The sequence below is a fragment of the Anoplopoma fimbria genome, unplaced genomic scaffold (genome assembly GCF_027596085.1).
Source record: "Anoplopoma fimbria isolate UVic2021 breed Golden Eagle Sablefish unplaced genomic scaffold, Afim_UVic_2022 Un_contig_7987_pilon_pilon, whole genome shotgun sequence".
NCBI lineage: Eukaryota > Metazoa > Chordata > Actinopteri > Perciformes > Anoplopomatidae > Anoplopoma > Anoplopoma fimbria.
Window position 1 is genome coordinate 23,775 of NW_026552850.1, and position 18,663 is coordinate 42,437.

Consider the following 18,663-nt stretch of genomic DNA (forward strand, 5'->3'; position numbering starts at 1 on the left):
TGTCTGACCCTCTCCTCTTCACAGACCCTCACCACCCAGTGATGACAAAACAACTCCCAACACAAAGCTCTCATTTTTCTATTCCTTCACCTTCACACGCAGAAAGAGGACAGGGGAAGCGGAGATATTATGGTTAAGCAACCTTAAAAGTTGCTGAATTACAAATATTTTTTGACATTTGGACAAATTCCAAATGTCAAAATATCCAGATATTATCTTTAATAAATTGAGACGCATAGTTTTAATGTTAGTTATACAATAAGAGCTTTGTTTCTTTTCTTGAGACGTTTAGGGAAAATATGTATATTGCCTTAACTGCTGAACATCCGCGTGGTGCATGATCACGACACTTGATAACAACTGACTAAGGCTCTTTGATTACTGCACAACAAGTTGCCCATGAGCAAGACATCGGCAGAATCCTGACAGTAGCTCAGCTCCTGGCAGTCGACATGGAGATTCATGAAGGAAAAATAAAAGCACAGACACTGAGCAGTCTTTTCTTCCACTCAGAATCTTTTTGCTCCCTAACGTCCCTGAAGCTCACGTCCTTACGAGCCGTGTTAGATTGATATCAGGTTGTCTCACGAACTCCGCCCTGGTAGAGGCACCATGACATGCACTGTGTCCTGTTAGCTCACAGAGAACATAAATATATAAATCCATTTGCCCTGATTAAAGAAAATACAACTGTAGTGTAGTGTTGAAAACTATATTCAATTAAATAAACCTGCAGCATTGTTTAAGGTCAGTCATGATACATAATTGATTAAATAATACCACTGTGTTGTTAAAGGTGCATTCATTTATTTATTTATTTATTATTTAGGCAAACTCTCAACACAACATCTGACATATCATCATCCCATAAAGTTGATAAGGTGAATCCACTAACAGCAGACACAGAGCAACAGGACCGTCCCATCGGAGCTGTGTTTGTGTCCAATATTCACTCTCCTTTTAGCTCAGGTTTGGCCTCCACCAGCTCCTCAGGGAAATATCTGTGTCTTTAGCTGCTACATGCTCCCCTATGTTCATCAGCTGGTCTCCTACCGTGTCTGTCTGCTGTTAGCTGATGGGCCGGTAGTGTACAAACTGCCGCTACTGGAAACAAGATTGATTAGAAGCTTTAGGAGAGTTTCAATTTAAATGACAAGCTAACAGAGGCTGAGGGGGAACAGCAGGGATAAACTACCAGCATCACTTTATACATTACAGTAATGAGACCCAATGTTAATATAAAGTATTGGTTAGTGCAGCTTTAACTGGGTTGGTTTAGCTTTGGATCCTGACAGCTGCTGAACATGGCTTGTGGCCCCTGATCAAAGTCACATGCAAAGTCACATGTTGGTGGAGGTTCTAGTGTCATCTCTGACACTAGAACATGATTTCATAGTGTACATTTTAAAACGTGTCAAAAACATTTTGCTGTGCCCGATGCCTCGATGACAGTTCTTGGCAGAGGCTCCACCACTCAGACTTCTACAACCTTCAGGATTCTCATATACGTGAAACTTTTCTGTTGATCTTTGATAGAACATCTTAAACCAAAGACTAATGTGATGAAGGCAAATGATGCCAGCAGAAACTTGACGGCAGCGGGTCAGCCTGCATGTGAGCAGCCTCTAACGTCTTTGCAAAGTGCTGCACCATTGTGCACACGTTTGCATTTGCACCCCTCTGTGTAGTGCGTGTTTAGTGCACATCAAATCATGGGATTATTGGGTTTTAATGTTGTACTTCTGCAGCTCATCAGAGCAGAATGTTGGTGATCCAGACATGTTGCTGAATGCCTCACATGGTTCAGTTCTCCATCCTCACTCAGACCACCAAGCTGTATCCTCAGCTGAAAACAAATCAGAGCTCCAGTACTGCGTTGTAAAATGCACTAGAGACCCAAACTATGAGATGTGATAGGGCAGAATTAAAAGGTAGAATCTTTTGATAGTGGCCAGCTGGAAACTTGTTTTTAAGCACATTCTCTGTGGATAATCAAAATAAATACTTGAGTCATGTAAAAATGAAAATAGTGAGGAGTTGACGGTGGGGCCATGTCAACACCTTTAGGAGCAGAGGGACTTGAGTGTGATATTACACACCCGATTCATTCATTCATTCACTGAATCGTATCGTTGTGCTGACTGACTGATTGATGTACATCTTCCTGTGTTGACCAATGGGAGCGTTTGATAGAGAAGACTATCCAGTTCTGCAACAACAAACACATACGGCATGGAGGTGTTTGTATTTGCAGTCAGTGGTGATACAGGATGGAGCAGTTAGTGTACATGTGTACAGTTGTGTTTGGATGCAGGTGGTAAGTATTAGATAAAAATTAGCTTCTTGTCCACCCTGAAATCACAACACCGTGTGGAAGAAATCTCACGGATGGTTTCTGGGTGAAAAAAGGCAAAACCAGAAAGATGTTTTTATTGCACTACGAAGTTGGCTTCACCAATGGTTACTGTCCCAACCAATATCCTCCCTATGCAGAAACCATAGTTCTCATCCGTTTGCCATAACGGCCAGCATTTCACCTTCAACAGTAATGGAAGCAAGCTGACTGATGACTACAGCGGTCCAGATCACACCTACTGGCTATGTTCTCTCCTGAACTCCTCCCCCTGCTCAAAACTTCTACCCAATCAAGCTGTGATGACATCGGACACGGTCTCCATGGACACCGAGCTCAGTGCCCAGTGAACAGGGGGGTATCTACCTTCAGTCCTGCAGTGTGTTTTCAGCAGAGCTCTGAGCAGCCCTCTGCTGTTTCTTCTTGTAGCTGGGCCAGCGGCACACCGGGCAGCAGTGTCTGCCCGCTGCCAGCCACACGGCGATGCAGTGCTGGTGGAAGGCGTGGCCACAGGGCAGACCCATCAGCAGCTCCTCCTCCACGAAGTTCTCCAGACACACCACGCACTCGGAGCACTGCAGCACGCCACAGGGCCACGTCGACCAATCTGTCAGTGGCCCGTCGGCGGAGGATGAGCCTCTGTTCCCATGGCGACAGCAGAAGGACGGACAGCTACTGTCGGCGTCCGTGTCGTTGCGGGCAGACAGCTGCCCGTTGCCGTCCTGGTCGCACAATGACCTCTTGTGTGGAGGGGACTCCATCTGCTCCCTGCTCTCTGTGTCTGAATGTGAACTATCTGTCTCCTCCTCCAGCCTCCCACCACACCCCTCCCCCTCCCCCGTGTCCTCACCGACAACTCTGAACCTCCAGGTGGGCAGGGCTTTAATATAGTCCATGTTTATCAAAGGGCGAAGCCAGAGATCGGGGAAAGCCAAACGCTCTAATATGAAGTGGTGGTCATCCTCCCAGTCGGAGTGGTCTGACGGGACCTGCTGCAGCGAGGCGATTGGGACGAGCAGGTAGGAAGTGTACCAGTCCCACAGGCTGGCCAGCCACTCCAGGTTGGTGGTGTTGTCCTCTTGGGTCCTGATGCCGCAGCGGCGTTTCTTCTCAAAGTAGTCGACCAGCAGGCCGTGGGCCAGGTAGGTGGACAGGAAGAGGGCCGGGTGGGATGAGTAGAAGGTCCAGTCAGCTCTCACCAGGCTGGCCAATGTGGTGGTGTCGGCATACCGGAGCAGCTTCAGACTGTAACCGTACAGAGTGTCCAGATAGGGCAGCTGGAGGAGAGCCTAGAGGGGGGATCCATCAGTGATTAGTGGTCAATTCAACAAGAGGTAAGTCTGTGGCTTTAAACAGTCAGGGGCCACTTTATTAGGTCTATCTTTCTATTAGTGGGGAGGACCCCTGTTTTCCCTCAGAACAGCCTGCTTTCTTGACGACATGGTTTCAACAAGGTGCTGGAAACACATTCTGCTCCATGTTGACATTAGCATTCATTAGATTCAGGCCATTTACGTTCACTAAAATCATTGTCATGTTGGTGGAAGCAAGCATGTATATGTCTATTTGGTAACAAGTCTTAAGTATAGTTGGACAATTACCAATGTATGTATGTATGTATGTATGTATGTATGTATGTATGTATGTATGTATGTATATATATATATATATATATATATATATATATATAGTACAGAGATATCCTGGAAGAAAACCTCCTCCAGAGTGCTCAGGACCTCAGACTGGGCCGAAGGTTCACCTTCCAACAAGACAATGACCCGAAGCACACAGCTAAAATAACAAAGGAGTGGCTTCGGAACAAGTCTGTGACCATTCTTGACTGGCCCAGCCAGAGCCCTGACCTAAACCCAATTGAGCATCTCTGGAGAGACCTGAAAATGGCTGTCCACCAACGTTCACCATCCAACCTGACAGAACTGGAGAGGATCTGCAAGGAAGAATGGCAGAGGATCCCCAAATCCAGGTGTGAGACACTTGTTGACTCATGGCTGTACTAGCTCAAAAGGGTGCTTCTACTCAATACTGAGCAAATGGTCTGAATACTTATGACCATGTGATATTTCAGTTTTTCTTTTTTAATAAATTTGCAAAAAATTCTACATTTCTGTTTTTTTCTGTCAAGATGGGTTGCTGAGTGTACATTAATGCGAAAAAAAATGAACTTTTTCGATTTTAGCAAATGGCTGCAATGAAACAAAGGGTGAAAAATTTAAAGGGGTCTGAATACTTTCCGTACCCACTGTATATACATACACACATTAAAATGTATATATATATCCCTGTCTTTGCTAGCTATTGATGCTGACAGCAGTGTAATGTGAGACCCTTGGTAAGAATGGGTATTGTATTGTAGCCCCTTTGTTCAACAGAGGAAGAATTAGTGGATGAATTCAGTTGTGAGAACTGTGTGGTACGGATGATTTCCTACCAGAACAGGAAGCCAGGACACCAGCAGTATGGAGTTGTAGGTTCCAAGTGTTCGGATCAGAACTACAAATCTCTTCACGGTTGCCCCCTGTCCATGAAAATGAGACATGTTTAAATCAAACTGGACAATAATTACAGAACTAACTGTATTTCACCCTCTCTCTCCAGCACTGTATAAAATAATCTGATCAATGGTTACCCAAGTTTACAGCTACTATAACAAAATAAGCAGTACCACAGTGTAGACAAACTTTTACAAAAAGTCTTACATTCACTTCACATCTTACTCATTGTGCACAACGACTCTTTTTAGAGTATATTACTGAATACACCCGTTATTGGTAATGCAGTGTGTAGGCAACATTTTAATGTCAAAGATGGTGCCGATGGAGCTAAACTTTATTAGTTAATATACTTTTAAGTATTTCATCTTTTAAAATTACACCACATTTCATAAGCTGTTTCTTAAGGTGCAATATTTCCCTTTTTAAATGTAGTGGCGTAAAAGTATAAAGTCACATTAAATGGAAAATAATTGTAAACTTTAAAAAATGATATTTGAGTAAAAGCACTTTGTTAATTTTCACCACTGTGTCCGGTAAAAAAACAGGAAGTGACCTGTGTGATGAAGAGGTCCATCCAGGCCAGCAAGTTGATCAGAACCAGACTGAGGACAAACAGATCATTGACCTCCGGCTGGATCGAACGCAGGAAAGTATCCATGGCAGCCAGGGACAAGAACTCCCCGGTACTAAAGACAGGAGAGGAGGAGAGGAAGAGGAGGGAGGGGGGGAAGAGACAAGAAGAGGAGGGGAGAGGAGAGGAGGAGACAGGTGAAGTGGATGAGAGGAGAGAAGAAGAGGAGGGGAGAGAATAAGAGGAGGGGAAAGAAGGAGAGGAGAGAACGAGCGGAGGGGTAGTGGATGAGAGGAGGAAAGGAGAGGAGGAGTAGAGCAGAAGTGGAAGAGTGAAGGACAGGTGGACAGGAGGAAAGGAAGGAGAAGAGGGAGAATGAGGGTGATTAATGAAGGTGAGGAGGGGAGGAAAAAGAGGAAGAGGGATTGAGAGGAAAAGAGGTGTGAGGGGGAGGAAAAGACAGACAGATTAAGGACATTTGTATTTGTTTGTAAAAACAATAATCCATTATAATTCCCATTTTCAACCTTCACCTGTTGCCATAGCGATAGATGCCCTCGGGCGTCTTGAGAATGTAGGCGGGGCTCTGTGTCACATCGATCTCCGATAGGATGCTGTGGTCGTCCCAGTGACGTACATCCACGAAGATGAACTCGATCCTGCCGGTGAACTTGACAGACAGCGCGGAGAAGAAGGCGGGCGGCTGGGCCAGATGGGCGAACAGAAACATCTTCACCGGGTGGGCCGGGTCGGAGCGCCACTCCTCCGCCAGCTGCTCGGAGCGACGCAGGGTTTTGATTCGATGAGCCACGTGTGAGGTCATCCAGCGGAAGATGTGCTCCGTTTCGATGCGTCGCCCGTCGTACTCCTTCAGCATGACCTTGCCCTTTGACGCTGACGTCTGAGGAACGGACATGACGAGGGTGGAGCGCTGCCAGCCACGCTTGATGCATGACCTGGTGGACACGACACAGAACCAGCATGTCAGTATGACATCACTCTCCTTACAGAGAGGGAGACATGACGTGTGACTTCAGCTTCACCAGCTTACCGCCCATACTGAAACTGATAGGAACACTGATGACAATCACCATACCAATAGTCCTTTATGCAAATAACCACTTCAGATGACAATAACAAATTGAAAGGATAACATTGAACATGGTTGACGGCTTTGACTGACTTCAGGGCGGTTGAAACTACTTTTTTGGGACGGTGGTGAGAAAAGCTAGTCTAGAGCCTGGTATTTAAGACAGCAAAACACCAGCAACATCGGCCTATAAGGCTCGTCGGCAATAGGAAGTAAAAACATACAGAAGTAGTGGAAAAACAAAGATGTCCAACAGAACAAGAAGACGTCTAAGTTCAGAGTCCAAGTGAGCGTCATTAGTCATGTGCCCTGATAGGAATGAGAAGTGTTGGTGCATTTGAAGAAGGCCCTGCTTCCCACCTGTAGTCATTAGAGCAGTTAAAGGTTCCAGTTCTGATCCCAAACTGAGACACTTTCTGCACCATCTTCCCCCAGTTGGACTGACTGAGCAGGGCTTCCCGGTCCTGGGCAATGACCTGCAGTTACACACAGGGACATGACAGGTCAGACAGCTGATGCTTAACACATCTGTGAACCCTTCTGACCCTAAACTCCTCTTCTTCTTTTTAGAACTTCTGAGGACAAAAAGTGGTTAATCATTAACACGCCTCACCCATTTGATGTTGTCAACTAGCTTTATCCTGTTCAAACTAAATATTACAGTGAGGCTTTGTTATTTTGGCCTGTGTGGTCCTGGAGGCAGAACGTGGGATGGAACTTCTTGTTGCCACAGAATGCTGTGACTCCTGTTTGACCGAGTAGAGGACGGGTAGTGGAACACCTGAAATATAGTGGGGGGAGGATGAGCATTCCTGCTGTCTCCTACTGAACACATTGTGATCAAAGGGGGGTTACATAGAACTGCAACAGAAAAGAAGGGCTTACTGTGAAAAACTCTAACAAACTGAACCAGGATCAGTCTCTTACATTTAACTGGGTTGGAGCTAATAGGAGCAAAGAAGGTCAAGTCAGGTTTAATTCACTCATTTGAAACACAGAACTGAGAAATCCTGCACTCACCATGTCAGTTCATAGTGAAGAAGAAGAAACGTGACAGGACAAAACTCTGATAGTTGCGGCCACAAAGGAAAACATATAATATTGATAGTAAAGTATTACATTAAAAACTGACAAAATCACTGCAATGAAGAAAGCAAAAAGAGAAGTTATGCAGCATTCTGTAGGCCAGCGGTAATCTCAGACTCAACTATAGATTAAGGGAAATAAGATGTACTCCTGTTTGTCCCTGCACTCTGCTTGTTAGTATGACCTGCTGGGTTAAAGTATTTTATGAGTCCTGAATACTGTCTTCATCTAATAAGTGCTAAAAATTAACATGTACATATGTGAGATGAAGATGCAACGTACTATTAAAGAACTTTGAAGATCAAACAGGACCCCAGCCAGGTAACTAATGGCATTAATGCATCAGACTCATGTTAGCAGTACAGAGGATCTGTCATCACAGTGTTTCAGTCTGACAATCGGATGTGTATCTCTTAAAGTTGGTTTAGTGTGTGTGTGTGTGTGTGTGTGTGTGTGTGTGTGTGTGTGTGTGTGTGTGTGTGTGTGTGTGTGTGTGTGTGTGTGTGTGTGTTACATTCATAATGGATCTGGAAAGTAAACAGCATTTTCTTAGGTGCAAATTTCAATGTACCTCAACATTTTCTCTCTGATAAAGACATGTACTTAAAAACAAGGCAACAAAATAGAGTTTCTTTACAAAAGAAATGTTAATGACATGGACCCTGTGCTGGGCTGAAACCACGGCCACATCTTGGCAGCATCACAGAATAAAGCTTTGTTCCATTTCCTAAGCTGCAACCAGGTGGGCTGCGACCCCACTGACCTGCCTAATAGAAATATATTGACTAAATATACTGTTAATAACTGAAGAGAAATTTGCGCATAAGCAGTGCTCATGAAATTGTGAATGGCTGACTTCCTGTCAGCATGTGAACCAGACTACCTCCAGATGTGGAGGCGGTCTGGCTCAGAGCATTCCGACTGCAATGTCTTTGGACATTTACATCTGCAGTAGCATAGTATTGCACTTCCATAAAGCTTGTGAATTTATGAGAGACAGATTCAATAAATAAAAAAGATGGTCAATAACGAGACAGCATACAGGGAGATGAATGGGCCGTGTTGAACAAGACGAAGGTTGAGAAATGAAGAGTGTGTAAATAGAGACGATGTGATATTCCTGCTGTATGCAGCGGAAATCATTTACTACATCACTTAATCAGGCAACACTACGGAATTTTTTTAATATACAGTTATTAAGTGCGTTTACCTGAACCAGCCATATCCCGTCTTTAGTGTCCTCCACTAATTCATAGAAGTGCATCTCTCCACTGAAGTGAGTTGTGATGGCGTCTCCTGCCTCCGTCTGCTCCTTCTCTTTCTTGATGGCTGAGTACAGCTCGCCCTGAGTCAACTCTCCTGTGGGGAATAAAAAAGAGCCCCAAACAACTGTTAGCTAATGCATACATTTCTTCTTTGAGTCCAAGTATAACGAATACTAGTGGAAGGTAATAATAATAATAATAATAATAATAATAATAATAATAATAATAATAATAATAATAATAGTATTAAGAGGCATTTTCACCTTTAATCTCTTTGAAAATTGTATGTAATTCATCAATTTGGATGGCGGGGACTTGAATTGACCATTTATTTATGTATTAAATAATATCCATAATGCCAATCATCATAAAGTCCCCAGAGTACAGCAGGTAGAAATGTAAACCAGTTACTGTGGACATCCGGTCACACAATAAGTAATTTATCCACCTCCACATCATAACATGGATGCTTGATCTTCACTGTGCAGAAATATGTGTGCAGTTTGTCGTCACGTTAACGATCTAGAGGGGTCACAGAGACACTAAAGTTACTGTCATCTTGAATCTGGTTTAAACACCTGGATGTACCAGCAGAGTTTATAAAACCACATCTGGTCTGGAGCCAATCGTAGTCCAGTATGCAAAATACCTACGAGTGATGTGGAAACCAGAAGCACGTACACTGAGAAAGGACTATCAGTGAAGTAAGAGATATCTTGTGTCCAATGCATTTGCATATGCACAGGGAAAAACACAAATTTAAAGTAGAGGAGGTATGGAGGTGTTTGGTAAGCATTCCATGTGTATCACCAGTGTATTACCAGTGTAACACCAGTGTAACACCAGTGTATCACCAATGTAACACCAGTGTAACACCGGTGTATCACCAGTGTAACACCAGTGTATCTCCAGTGTAACACCAGTGTATCACCAGTGTAACACCAGTGTATCACCAATGTAACACCGGTGTATCACCAATGTAACACCGGTGTATCTCCAGTGTAACACCAGTGTATCTCCAGTGTAACACCAGTGTAACACCGGTGTATCACCAGTGTATCTCCAGTGTATCACCAGTGTAACACCAATGTATCACCAGTGTATCACCAGTGTAACACCAGTGTATCTCCAGTGTAACACCAGTGTAACACCAGTGTAACACCAGTGTATCTCCAGTGTATCACCAGTGTAACACCAGTGTATCTCCAGTGTAACACCAGTGTAACACCAGTGTATCACCAGTGTAACACCAGTGTATCACCAGTGTAACACCAGTGTATCACCAGTGTAACACCGGTGTATCTCCAGTGTAACACCAGTGTAACACCGGTGTATCTCCAGTGTATCACCAGTGTAACACCAATGTATCACCAGTGTATCACCAGTGTAACACCAGTGTAACACCAGTGTATCACCAGTGTAACACCAGCATAAGTACCCGTATGGAGGACTCTGGCCCTGCTCGGTACCAGAGTGAAGCGGACCTTTACCTGATTTCTCGACCAGCTCGCTGACGTCCTTCTTCTCAGCCAGTCCGGAGTAGCCCAGGCCCCGGCACTCCAGGATGGTCTTCAGCTTCTTGTAGCTGAGGGAGACCGGGTCCACCAGCTGGGTGGCGAACATCCCGGTCTCGTACCAGACCACGGCCTCAAAGATCCTGGCCAGCATGAAGAGCAGTATGAAGTAGAGCAGCAGGAAGAACATCTTCAGCCACATCTTACAGCTGGAGGAGCTGCTGCCCGAGCCAGGCGTGCGTCCGTCCCGCTGCTCCTACATGGGCCTCCTCCTCCTCCTCCTCCTCCTCCCAGTGCCGGTTCACCACGGGGACGGCAGCAGACGTCGGGCCTGCGCCGCGCGCTCCCGGTGTGGAAGGTGTTCCTGACCGTTCACTTCCGTCACCTCCGCGAGTAACGGCGACAGCTAGCTCGTTAGCTCGTTAGCTTAGGGTTAGGGTAGGCCTGGCTGTCAACACAAACCGGACAGCACGTCGGTACCGGACAACACGTCGGTACAACACGTCGGTACCGAGCTACCGACAGCACGGAGCTACCGACCCGTTAACACGGAGCTACCGACAGCACGTCGGTACCGGACAACACGTCGGTACCGGACAGCACGTCGGTACAACACGTCGGTACCGGACAACACGTCGGTACCGGACAGCACGTCGGTACAACACGTCGGTACAACACGTCGGTACAACACGTCGGTACCGGACAACACGTCGGTACAACACGTCGGTACCGGACAACACGTCGGTACAACACGGATCTGGAGACGACGGATCAGCTGGTGGACACAGCAGGGTGACGTCACATCCGGCTCCACCTCACACAAGCTACAAAATAAAAGCCTGGAAGGATGGAGCTGTGGAGTGGAGGAGGAGGTGTTCTGAGCCCAAAGTCAAAGTATTACTCTAACACAAGTACAAGAGTGGATAAACATATACACGCAAATATATTTATTTATAATCGACTTTAACTATTTCTAAGTCTAAACCTTCCACCTGTCTCTTAGACCAGATTCCGACTAGGCTGCTTAAGGAAGTTTCACCTTTAATTAGCAATTCTTTATTAGAAATGGTCAATCTGTCTTTACTAATGGGCCATGTACCACAGGCCTTCAAACTAGCTGTAATTAAACCTCTTCTTAAGAAACCTACTCTTGATCCAGAGGTGTTGGCTAACTATAGACCTATACCACCCAGCTGGTCTTGTCATTTCCTCCCGGTGACACCCAAGTGGAGGCACGCATTGCTGCGTGCTTGGCTGACATCTCGAGGTGGATGGCGACACACCACCTGAAGCTGAACCTGGACAAAACCGAGCTACTCTTCCTCCCGGGGAAGGGTTGCCCGCACCGAGACCTGTCCATCACCATTGATGATGCCGTGGTGACGCCAACTCGGACTGTGAGGAATCTGGGTGTGACCCTGGACGACCAACTGTCGTTCTCAGCAAACATTGCATCGGTCACACGCTCCTGCAGATTCCTCCTCTACAACATCAGGAGGATTCGCCCCTTCCTCACTGAGGAGACGGCGCAGGTGCTCATCCAGGCTCTGGTCATCTCCTGCCTGGACTACTGCAACTCACTACTTGCTGGAGCCCCGGCGTCGGCCATCAGACCTCTGGAGCTTGTCCAGAAAGCTGCAGCACGTCTGGTGTTCAATCGCCCCAAGTTCTCTCACACAACTTCCCTTCTCCGTTCCCTACACTGGCTCCCTGTAAGAGCTCGCATCCAGTTTAAGACTCTGGTGCTAGCCTACAGGGCAGTGAAAGGAACAGCTCCTTCCTATCTCCAGGCCTTGGTCAAGCCCTACACCCCTGCCCGACCACTCCGCTCTGCTGCCTCGGGCGATTGGTTGCCCCGTCGCTCAGAGGTCCCTGCGGCCGATCCACCCGGTCACAGCTTTTTTCTGTCCTGGCCCCTCAGTGGTGGAATGAACTCCCCACTGACGTCAGGACAGCAGAGTCGCTGCCCATCTTTAGGCGCAGGCTGAAAACTCACCTCTTCAAGAAGTACTACCCGGAGCCTTCCTCGTAGCACTTATTGCACTCGTATTAGTTGCTGCACTTACTGTATTCGTATCAGTTCGCTGCACTTATTGAATTTGTATTTGTTTACTGCACTTATCCTATTCGTAGTAGTTTGTAGCACTTACTATATTCGGATTAGTCTGTTGCAATTATTGTTTTCATAGTAATCTGCCTCTGCACTATACTTTTGCTCTGGCTTATGCTTTGAGATGCTTGTTTAAGAAAGGAGATGCACTTATGACTTCTGGTGACTAGTAGTTCTCTTGAATACCTATGTTGAATACACTTCCTGTAAGTCGCTTTGGATAAAAGCGTCTGCTAAATGACTGTAATGTAATGTAATGTAATATCTAACTATAGACTATATCTAACTATAGACTATATCTATCTATAGACCTATATCTAACTATAGACCTATATCTAACTATGGACTATATCTAACTATAGACCTATATCTAACTATAGACTATATCTAACTATAGACTATATCTAACTATGGACTATATCTAACTATAGACTATATCTTTTTTTTTTTTTTAGAAATATATTTATTGGCTTTTCAAATTTTTCAACAAATAGACAGACAAATACAAATATTCACATATAAAACAAATAAAAAACAAATCACAAGTAAATAATACCTTAAAAAAAAAAAAAAAAAAATCACAAGTAAATAATAATAATGTAAATAATAATAAACGATACTAAAAGAGAGATACATGAGTAATTACAACCTGCATTTTCTATAGAAATTATGCTCCGAAATTTTGCACTGGCATCAGAAATGACAATCTAAATATCAAGTAAATCCCTTGCTTGGAGGCTCTCAAGAAATCCCATAAATTGTCCCCACACTTTAAAGAACATTTTCATTTTCCCCTTGGAGGCATATGTCAATTTTTCTAAAGCTAAACAGTTGGAGAGGCTTTTGAGCCAATGACTCACTGTCGGAGTCTCTGTACTTTTCCATGTGACTGCTATACAGTGTTTAGCCAGTAGGGAGCAGAGAATAACAATTTTTCTGTTCAAACTTGACAACTGTAAATCTGGTGGAAGTATTCCAAGGATAAAAATTCGAGGGCAGACAGGCAACACGGTGCAAATCACATCTGAAATAGTTTCAATTACCTTTTCCCAAAAACTTTTAATATTAGGGCAGCTCCAGATGCAGTGGAACAATATTCCTTCTTCGAGACCACATTTAATACATACATCTGGGTTATTATTATCAAAGCGATGTAGCAGAGAGGGAGTTATGTATGTACGCATGATCCATTTAAATTGTAAAAGTTTGTATCTGGTATTGATAGTCTGGGTTTGTGCATCATGGCAAACTCTCTTCCATTCGTCCTCAGTTATCTCTACATCCATATCTCTAGACCAGGTCAATCTACTTTTATCTGATGATTCTTTAGATTCATTCATAAGGATCTTGTAAATCAAAGAGACCTGTCCGCGTCCTTTAAGATGATCAATAACAGCCTGTTCGAGAGTAGACAAAGGTGGTCTATAGGGGGACTGTTTGAGTGCTGTTAAAATATAACTCCTAATTTGTAGGTATTTGAAAAAATGTTTTGAAGGTATATTATAGATTGTTTTTAAATCATCAAAGCTGTAAAGCAGACCATCCTCATTATACATATCCATAACTTTACTAATCCCTCTCTCTGCCCACAATTTAAAGCCGAGGTCCCTTCTGCCTGGAGAAAATCTGCTATTTCCCCAGATCGGTGTAAAGCCTGAAATAACTGGGTCTATTTTAAAGTAAGATTGAATTTTATACCAGACTCTTATTGTATTCTTGACGAATGGGTTATGGGTGTCTTTAAGCAGATTTTTCAATGTATTAGAATACAGATAGAGCTTTAGTGGGAGAGGAGATGTATTGGCATTTTCTATTGAGACCCAGGGTATTGTGGAATTGTCTGAGAACCAGAACATTGCTGCACTAATCTGGGCCGCCCAGTAATACCAGATAAAGTTAGGAACTTTCAGTCCTCCTCTTTCGAATGGCAAGTAAAGTAGGGTGAGTCTAAGCCTTGGGCGTTTGTTGTTCCAAATAAAGTTTGTTGTCATTTTTTTCAATTTGGGGAATAGATTAGAAGGGGGCTGCAAAGGGATAGATTGGAATAGATATAAAAGTTTTGGTAGGATATTCATCTTAATAATGTTGACACGGCCAATCATAGAAATGGGAAGCTCTGACCATCTTTTAAGGGATTCTGATACTGATTTTAAAATTGGATCGTAGTTTGTATGAACTATGTCGTTGATATCTGGAGTTATTTTTATTCCTAGATAGGTAAAGCCATGAGGTGAGTTATGAAATGTATTCACTAATGGGGGGGTTGTCCCTCTCAGTCTTCCTAAAGAACATAATATTAGATTTTGTGTTATTCACCTTATAACCAGAGATACTTCCAAAAGTGTCCAACAATTTTATAAGTGTTGGTAAGGATTGCGCTAAGTGTCTCAAGAATATAACAATATCATCAGCAAAGAGGCCCAGACGGTGTTCATAATTTCCAATTGTAACTCCTGTTATTAAGGGGTGGGATCTGATAGTCATTGCTAGGGGTTCGATCGACAGGACAAATAAGAGAGGTGACAATGGGCACCCCTGTCGGGTACCCCTGGTTAGTGTAAAGGGTTCTGAAATAATTGTGTTTGTCAGAACTTCAGCAGTGGGATTGTTGTAGAGCAGTTTTATCCATTTAACAATGTTTTCTCCAAAACCGAATCTGGGCAATATTTCAAATAAGTAAGGCCATTCTACTCTGTCGAAGGCTTTTTCAGCGTCCAGGGATAGAATGGCCGCATCTGGTCTTTCCTTTTCGTTGTGAACAACATTGAGCACCCTTCTTAAATTTTGAAACGCCTGTCTGCCTCTAACGAATCCATTTTGGTCTACATGGATTAGACTTGGCAGGAGATTGTCTAGCCTCTTTGCTATGACCTTGGCTATAAGCTTTGCATCAGCATTTAAAAGTGATATGGGTCGATATGATTCACATTTAGATGGTGGTTTACCCGGCTTCAGAATGTTCATAATAAGAGCTTTAGAGAGAGAAGGTGGCAAGGAATTTATTTTGAATGCATCTTCAAGCATGTCCAGAAAGGGAGGCAGCAGCTTGTCTTTAAAAGTCTTTAATATATCGATGGGAAGTCCATCAGGGCCTGCCGCTTTTCCCCCCCTTCATAGCTGCAAGTGCAATTTCTAGCTCTGAAAGCTTCATTGGACTGTCGAGAAGTTCCTGGTCCTCAACAGAAAGAGTTGGAAAATCAAGACTGTCCAGAAAACTGGTTCTTGTGAACTTGTTCGTGTTACTAGGCAGTTCAGATTTATAAAGTTTTTCATAATATAATTTAAATCTCTCATTTATTTCCTTTTGGTCATTTGTAACAACTCCAATTGAATTTTCAATTTCGTGGATCATTTTCTCATTCTGTAATTTTTTAATTCGCCAGGCAAGCAGTTTACCGGCTTTTTCCCCCTGGTCATAAAAGGACTGCTTTAATTTATTTAAATTAGATAGGGCCTTGTTTGCTGACTGTTCATTATAATGGGCTCTCAGTATGGTTAGTTTATGTTCAAGTGCTGGGGTATGGTTAATTATGACCTCACCTTCCAACTCTTTAATTTGGTTTTCAATTTCTGTCATTTTGTTCTTGAACTGTTTAGATTTAAAGCTGGTATAACTAATGATCTGACCTCTTATATACGCCTTAAAAGCTTCCCATCTAATTAAGGAAGAGGTTTCAGTGGTATTGACAAGAAAAAACAAATCTATATGTTGGTCAATGAAGCGGATAAATTCGTGATCCTGCAACCATCTAGTATCAAATTTCCATCTGGGAGGTTCAGAGAATTCTTTGGTAGCACTGTACTCAATAGATACGGTAGCATGATCGGAGATGATTATGCTATTGTAATAACAATTTTTCACATTTGGTACTAAAATTTTGGAGAACAGGAAGAAATCCAATCTTGAGAACGTCTTATGCGTAGTCGAATAACATGAAAACTCTCTCTTGTCTGGGTTACGCTCCCGCCAAACATCGCAAAGGCCCAACTCTTCCATGAAGTTAAGGATTATTTTCCTCGATTGATTGTGGGAGGAGACCTGGTTACCATTACGATCAAAATCTGGATTTAACGCACAATTGAAATCCCCACCTATAATAATATCCCCTCTAAGTGGGGCAAGTGTTAGGAAAATATTTTATAAAATTGTGGCTCATCTTTATTAGGGCCATAGACATTTACTAAAATAAGATTTTGACCAAAGAGAGAGCCCTGTAATATAATGAACCTGCCCCCGGGGTCTAGAGTGGTGGTATTGACCTGAAATGGTATTGACTTGTGAATTAGGATGGCCACCCCTCTAGCATGGGATGAGAAATTAGCCACAAAGACCTGACCTTGCCACCTTCTCCTTAACCTGATAACTTCACCTGAAGTTAAATGTGTCTCCTGTAGGAGTACTATTTTAGAACCCAAGTGTTTAAGCCTTGTCATAACTTGTTTTAATTTGACCAATCTACCCAGGCCTCTGACATTCCAAGAGGATATTTTAAATAGCTGATTACTAGCCATGTAAACTTTGATAAATAGATCTGTCAAAAGGGACCATCCTGAATCTGAGTGGCTGTATCACCGTATCAACGAGCTTAATAAAAAAGGTTGAACAACAGGTCAAAATAACCATAAGACAAATTGTGAGAAATCCAAAAGGAAAAAAAAAAAAACAAACAAAGACAAAACAAACACACGAAAGGCAACATCGACATATAACAATTTGCTAGAACCTGCAAAACAACCACAGTTAACACCTGTGTCATCGACCTAACGACTGCCTTCTATCTACAGTCAAAACTAAATTATTACACCAACTTCCTTGGCTTTTGTTGATCCTGCAAAGAGGAGCAACGGAAATAAATCTAACTCGTTTACGCTTTATCTCTGACTATTAGTCTACGTAATATATAGACCCTTTGAATATACAGGATTTCTTATGAAACAGTTCCAGTCAACATTGAAATAAAGTCTACCATCGAAAGCTACTCAAACGTTTCAATAAATGCATCACTTTAACATCTGTAAATACGCACTGTATTACCGTATGGCACACTGCTCCGTGTGGGGTGGAACCCAGGCACATATGACATAACTCACTTATTCAACCTCTTCTGGGTGGCCGCTCCTGATATGTTTCTGGAGGAAGACATGTACATCTTGAGGCGACAGAAATGTATAGTTCTTTCCACCGTGTGTGATGCGGAGCTTAGCAGGGAACTGCAAACCGTACTGGATTCCCTCCGAGCGGAGCTTCTGTTTCACCGCGTCATAGGCTTTCCTCTGACGTTGCACTTCAGCGGAGAAGTCGGAAAAAAACTTCACTTGCCTGTTTTCGAACATAACTTTCCCCTTTGCTTGTGCCGCCTTCATCACTCGAACTTTATCCTTGAAGTTTAAAAACTTCATTATTAACGGCCTGGGAAAGGGGGCAGAGCGCGTGGAATTTGCTGGACCGATGGGGAAGCTGGGGATACGATGAGCCCGTTCAATCCGCACCGCCGTAGGGAAATTCTCTGCACCAAGGATATCGGGGAGCCACTTCTCCAGGAAGGCTTCTGCGTCCCTGCCTTCTGCGGTTTCTGGGAGGCCGATGAGACGGAGATTGGAGCGACGTGAGCGATTCTCGAGGTCCTCGTTCTTCTCAGTAAGAAACTTTACTTGCGTTTCCAACTTCGTCATCTTGGCTGTAAGCTGTGCTGCTGTATCTTCTGTGTCACCTATGCGGGTTTCGGCTGTGGTTAACCGTGCCCTGATTGTATCCAGATCGGTTCTGATGTGTGCTATACCGTCAAGGACTTCACGATGACGCTCTAAACTTTCTGCCTTTAGTGAATTAATGGCCGCAAGTATAGGATCTGGCTGTTGGGGACGAATGTAATGAGGCGACTCTTCATCGGAGACTGCGGCTGTGTCCGTCATCTTGGTGTTGCCATTATCCGCGAGCGGGCTAGCAGCCTCCTCGTCGTCACTAGCCCGTTGCTCGTTGCTAGCTAGCGTCGACCTCGTTGTTGGTATTTCAGCATTAAACTGATTTTCAGTTTTTTGTCTTGTTGAATTTTTGCTCTTCCCCATTTTGGTTTGCTTTCTCCGCCTTAGCTGCCGTTCAGGACTTAAAAGGGTCTGTTTTATGATTCACTTGTCAGAGACTCACGAAGCGCGACTTTCTA

At 43.8% G+C, this 18,663-nt stretch overlaps 1 protein-coding gene across 1 annotated transcript; it reads right to left on the bottom strand.

Annotated features, from left to right (window-relative positions):
• Positions 1 to 637: 637 nt before the first annotated feature.
• Positions 638 to 11,024, bottom strand: LOC129116219 (E3 ubiquitin-protein ligase RNF103-like). Its single transcript, XM_054627218.1, has 8 exons — positions 10,369 to 11,024; positions 8,824 to 8,972; positions 6,888 to 7,003; positions 5,971 to 6,393; positions 5,420 to 5,552; positions 4,803 to 4,889; positions 2,720 to 3,642; positions 638 to 1,104 (listed from the first exon to the last, which is right to left on the bottom strand). The coding sequence occupies exons 1-7, from the start codon at positions 10,592 to 10,594 to the stop codon at positions 2,722 to 2,724; spliced, it is 2,055 nt and encodes a 684-aa protein (XP_054483193.1). The 5' UTR covers positions 10,595 to 11,024; the 3' UTR covers positions 638 to 1,104; positions 2,720 to 2,721.
• Positions 11,025 to 18,663: the final 7,639 nt, after the last annotated feature.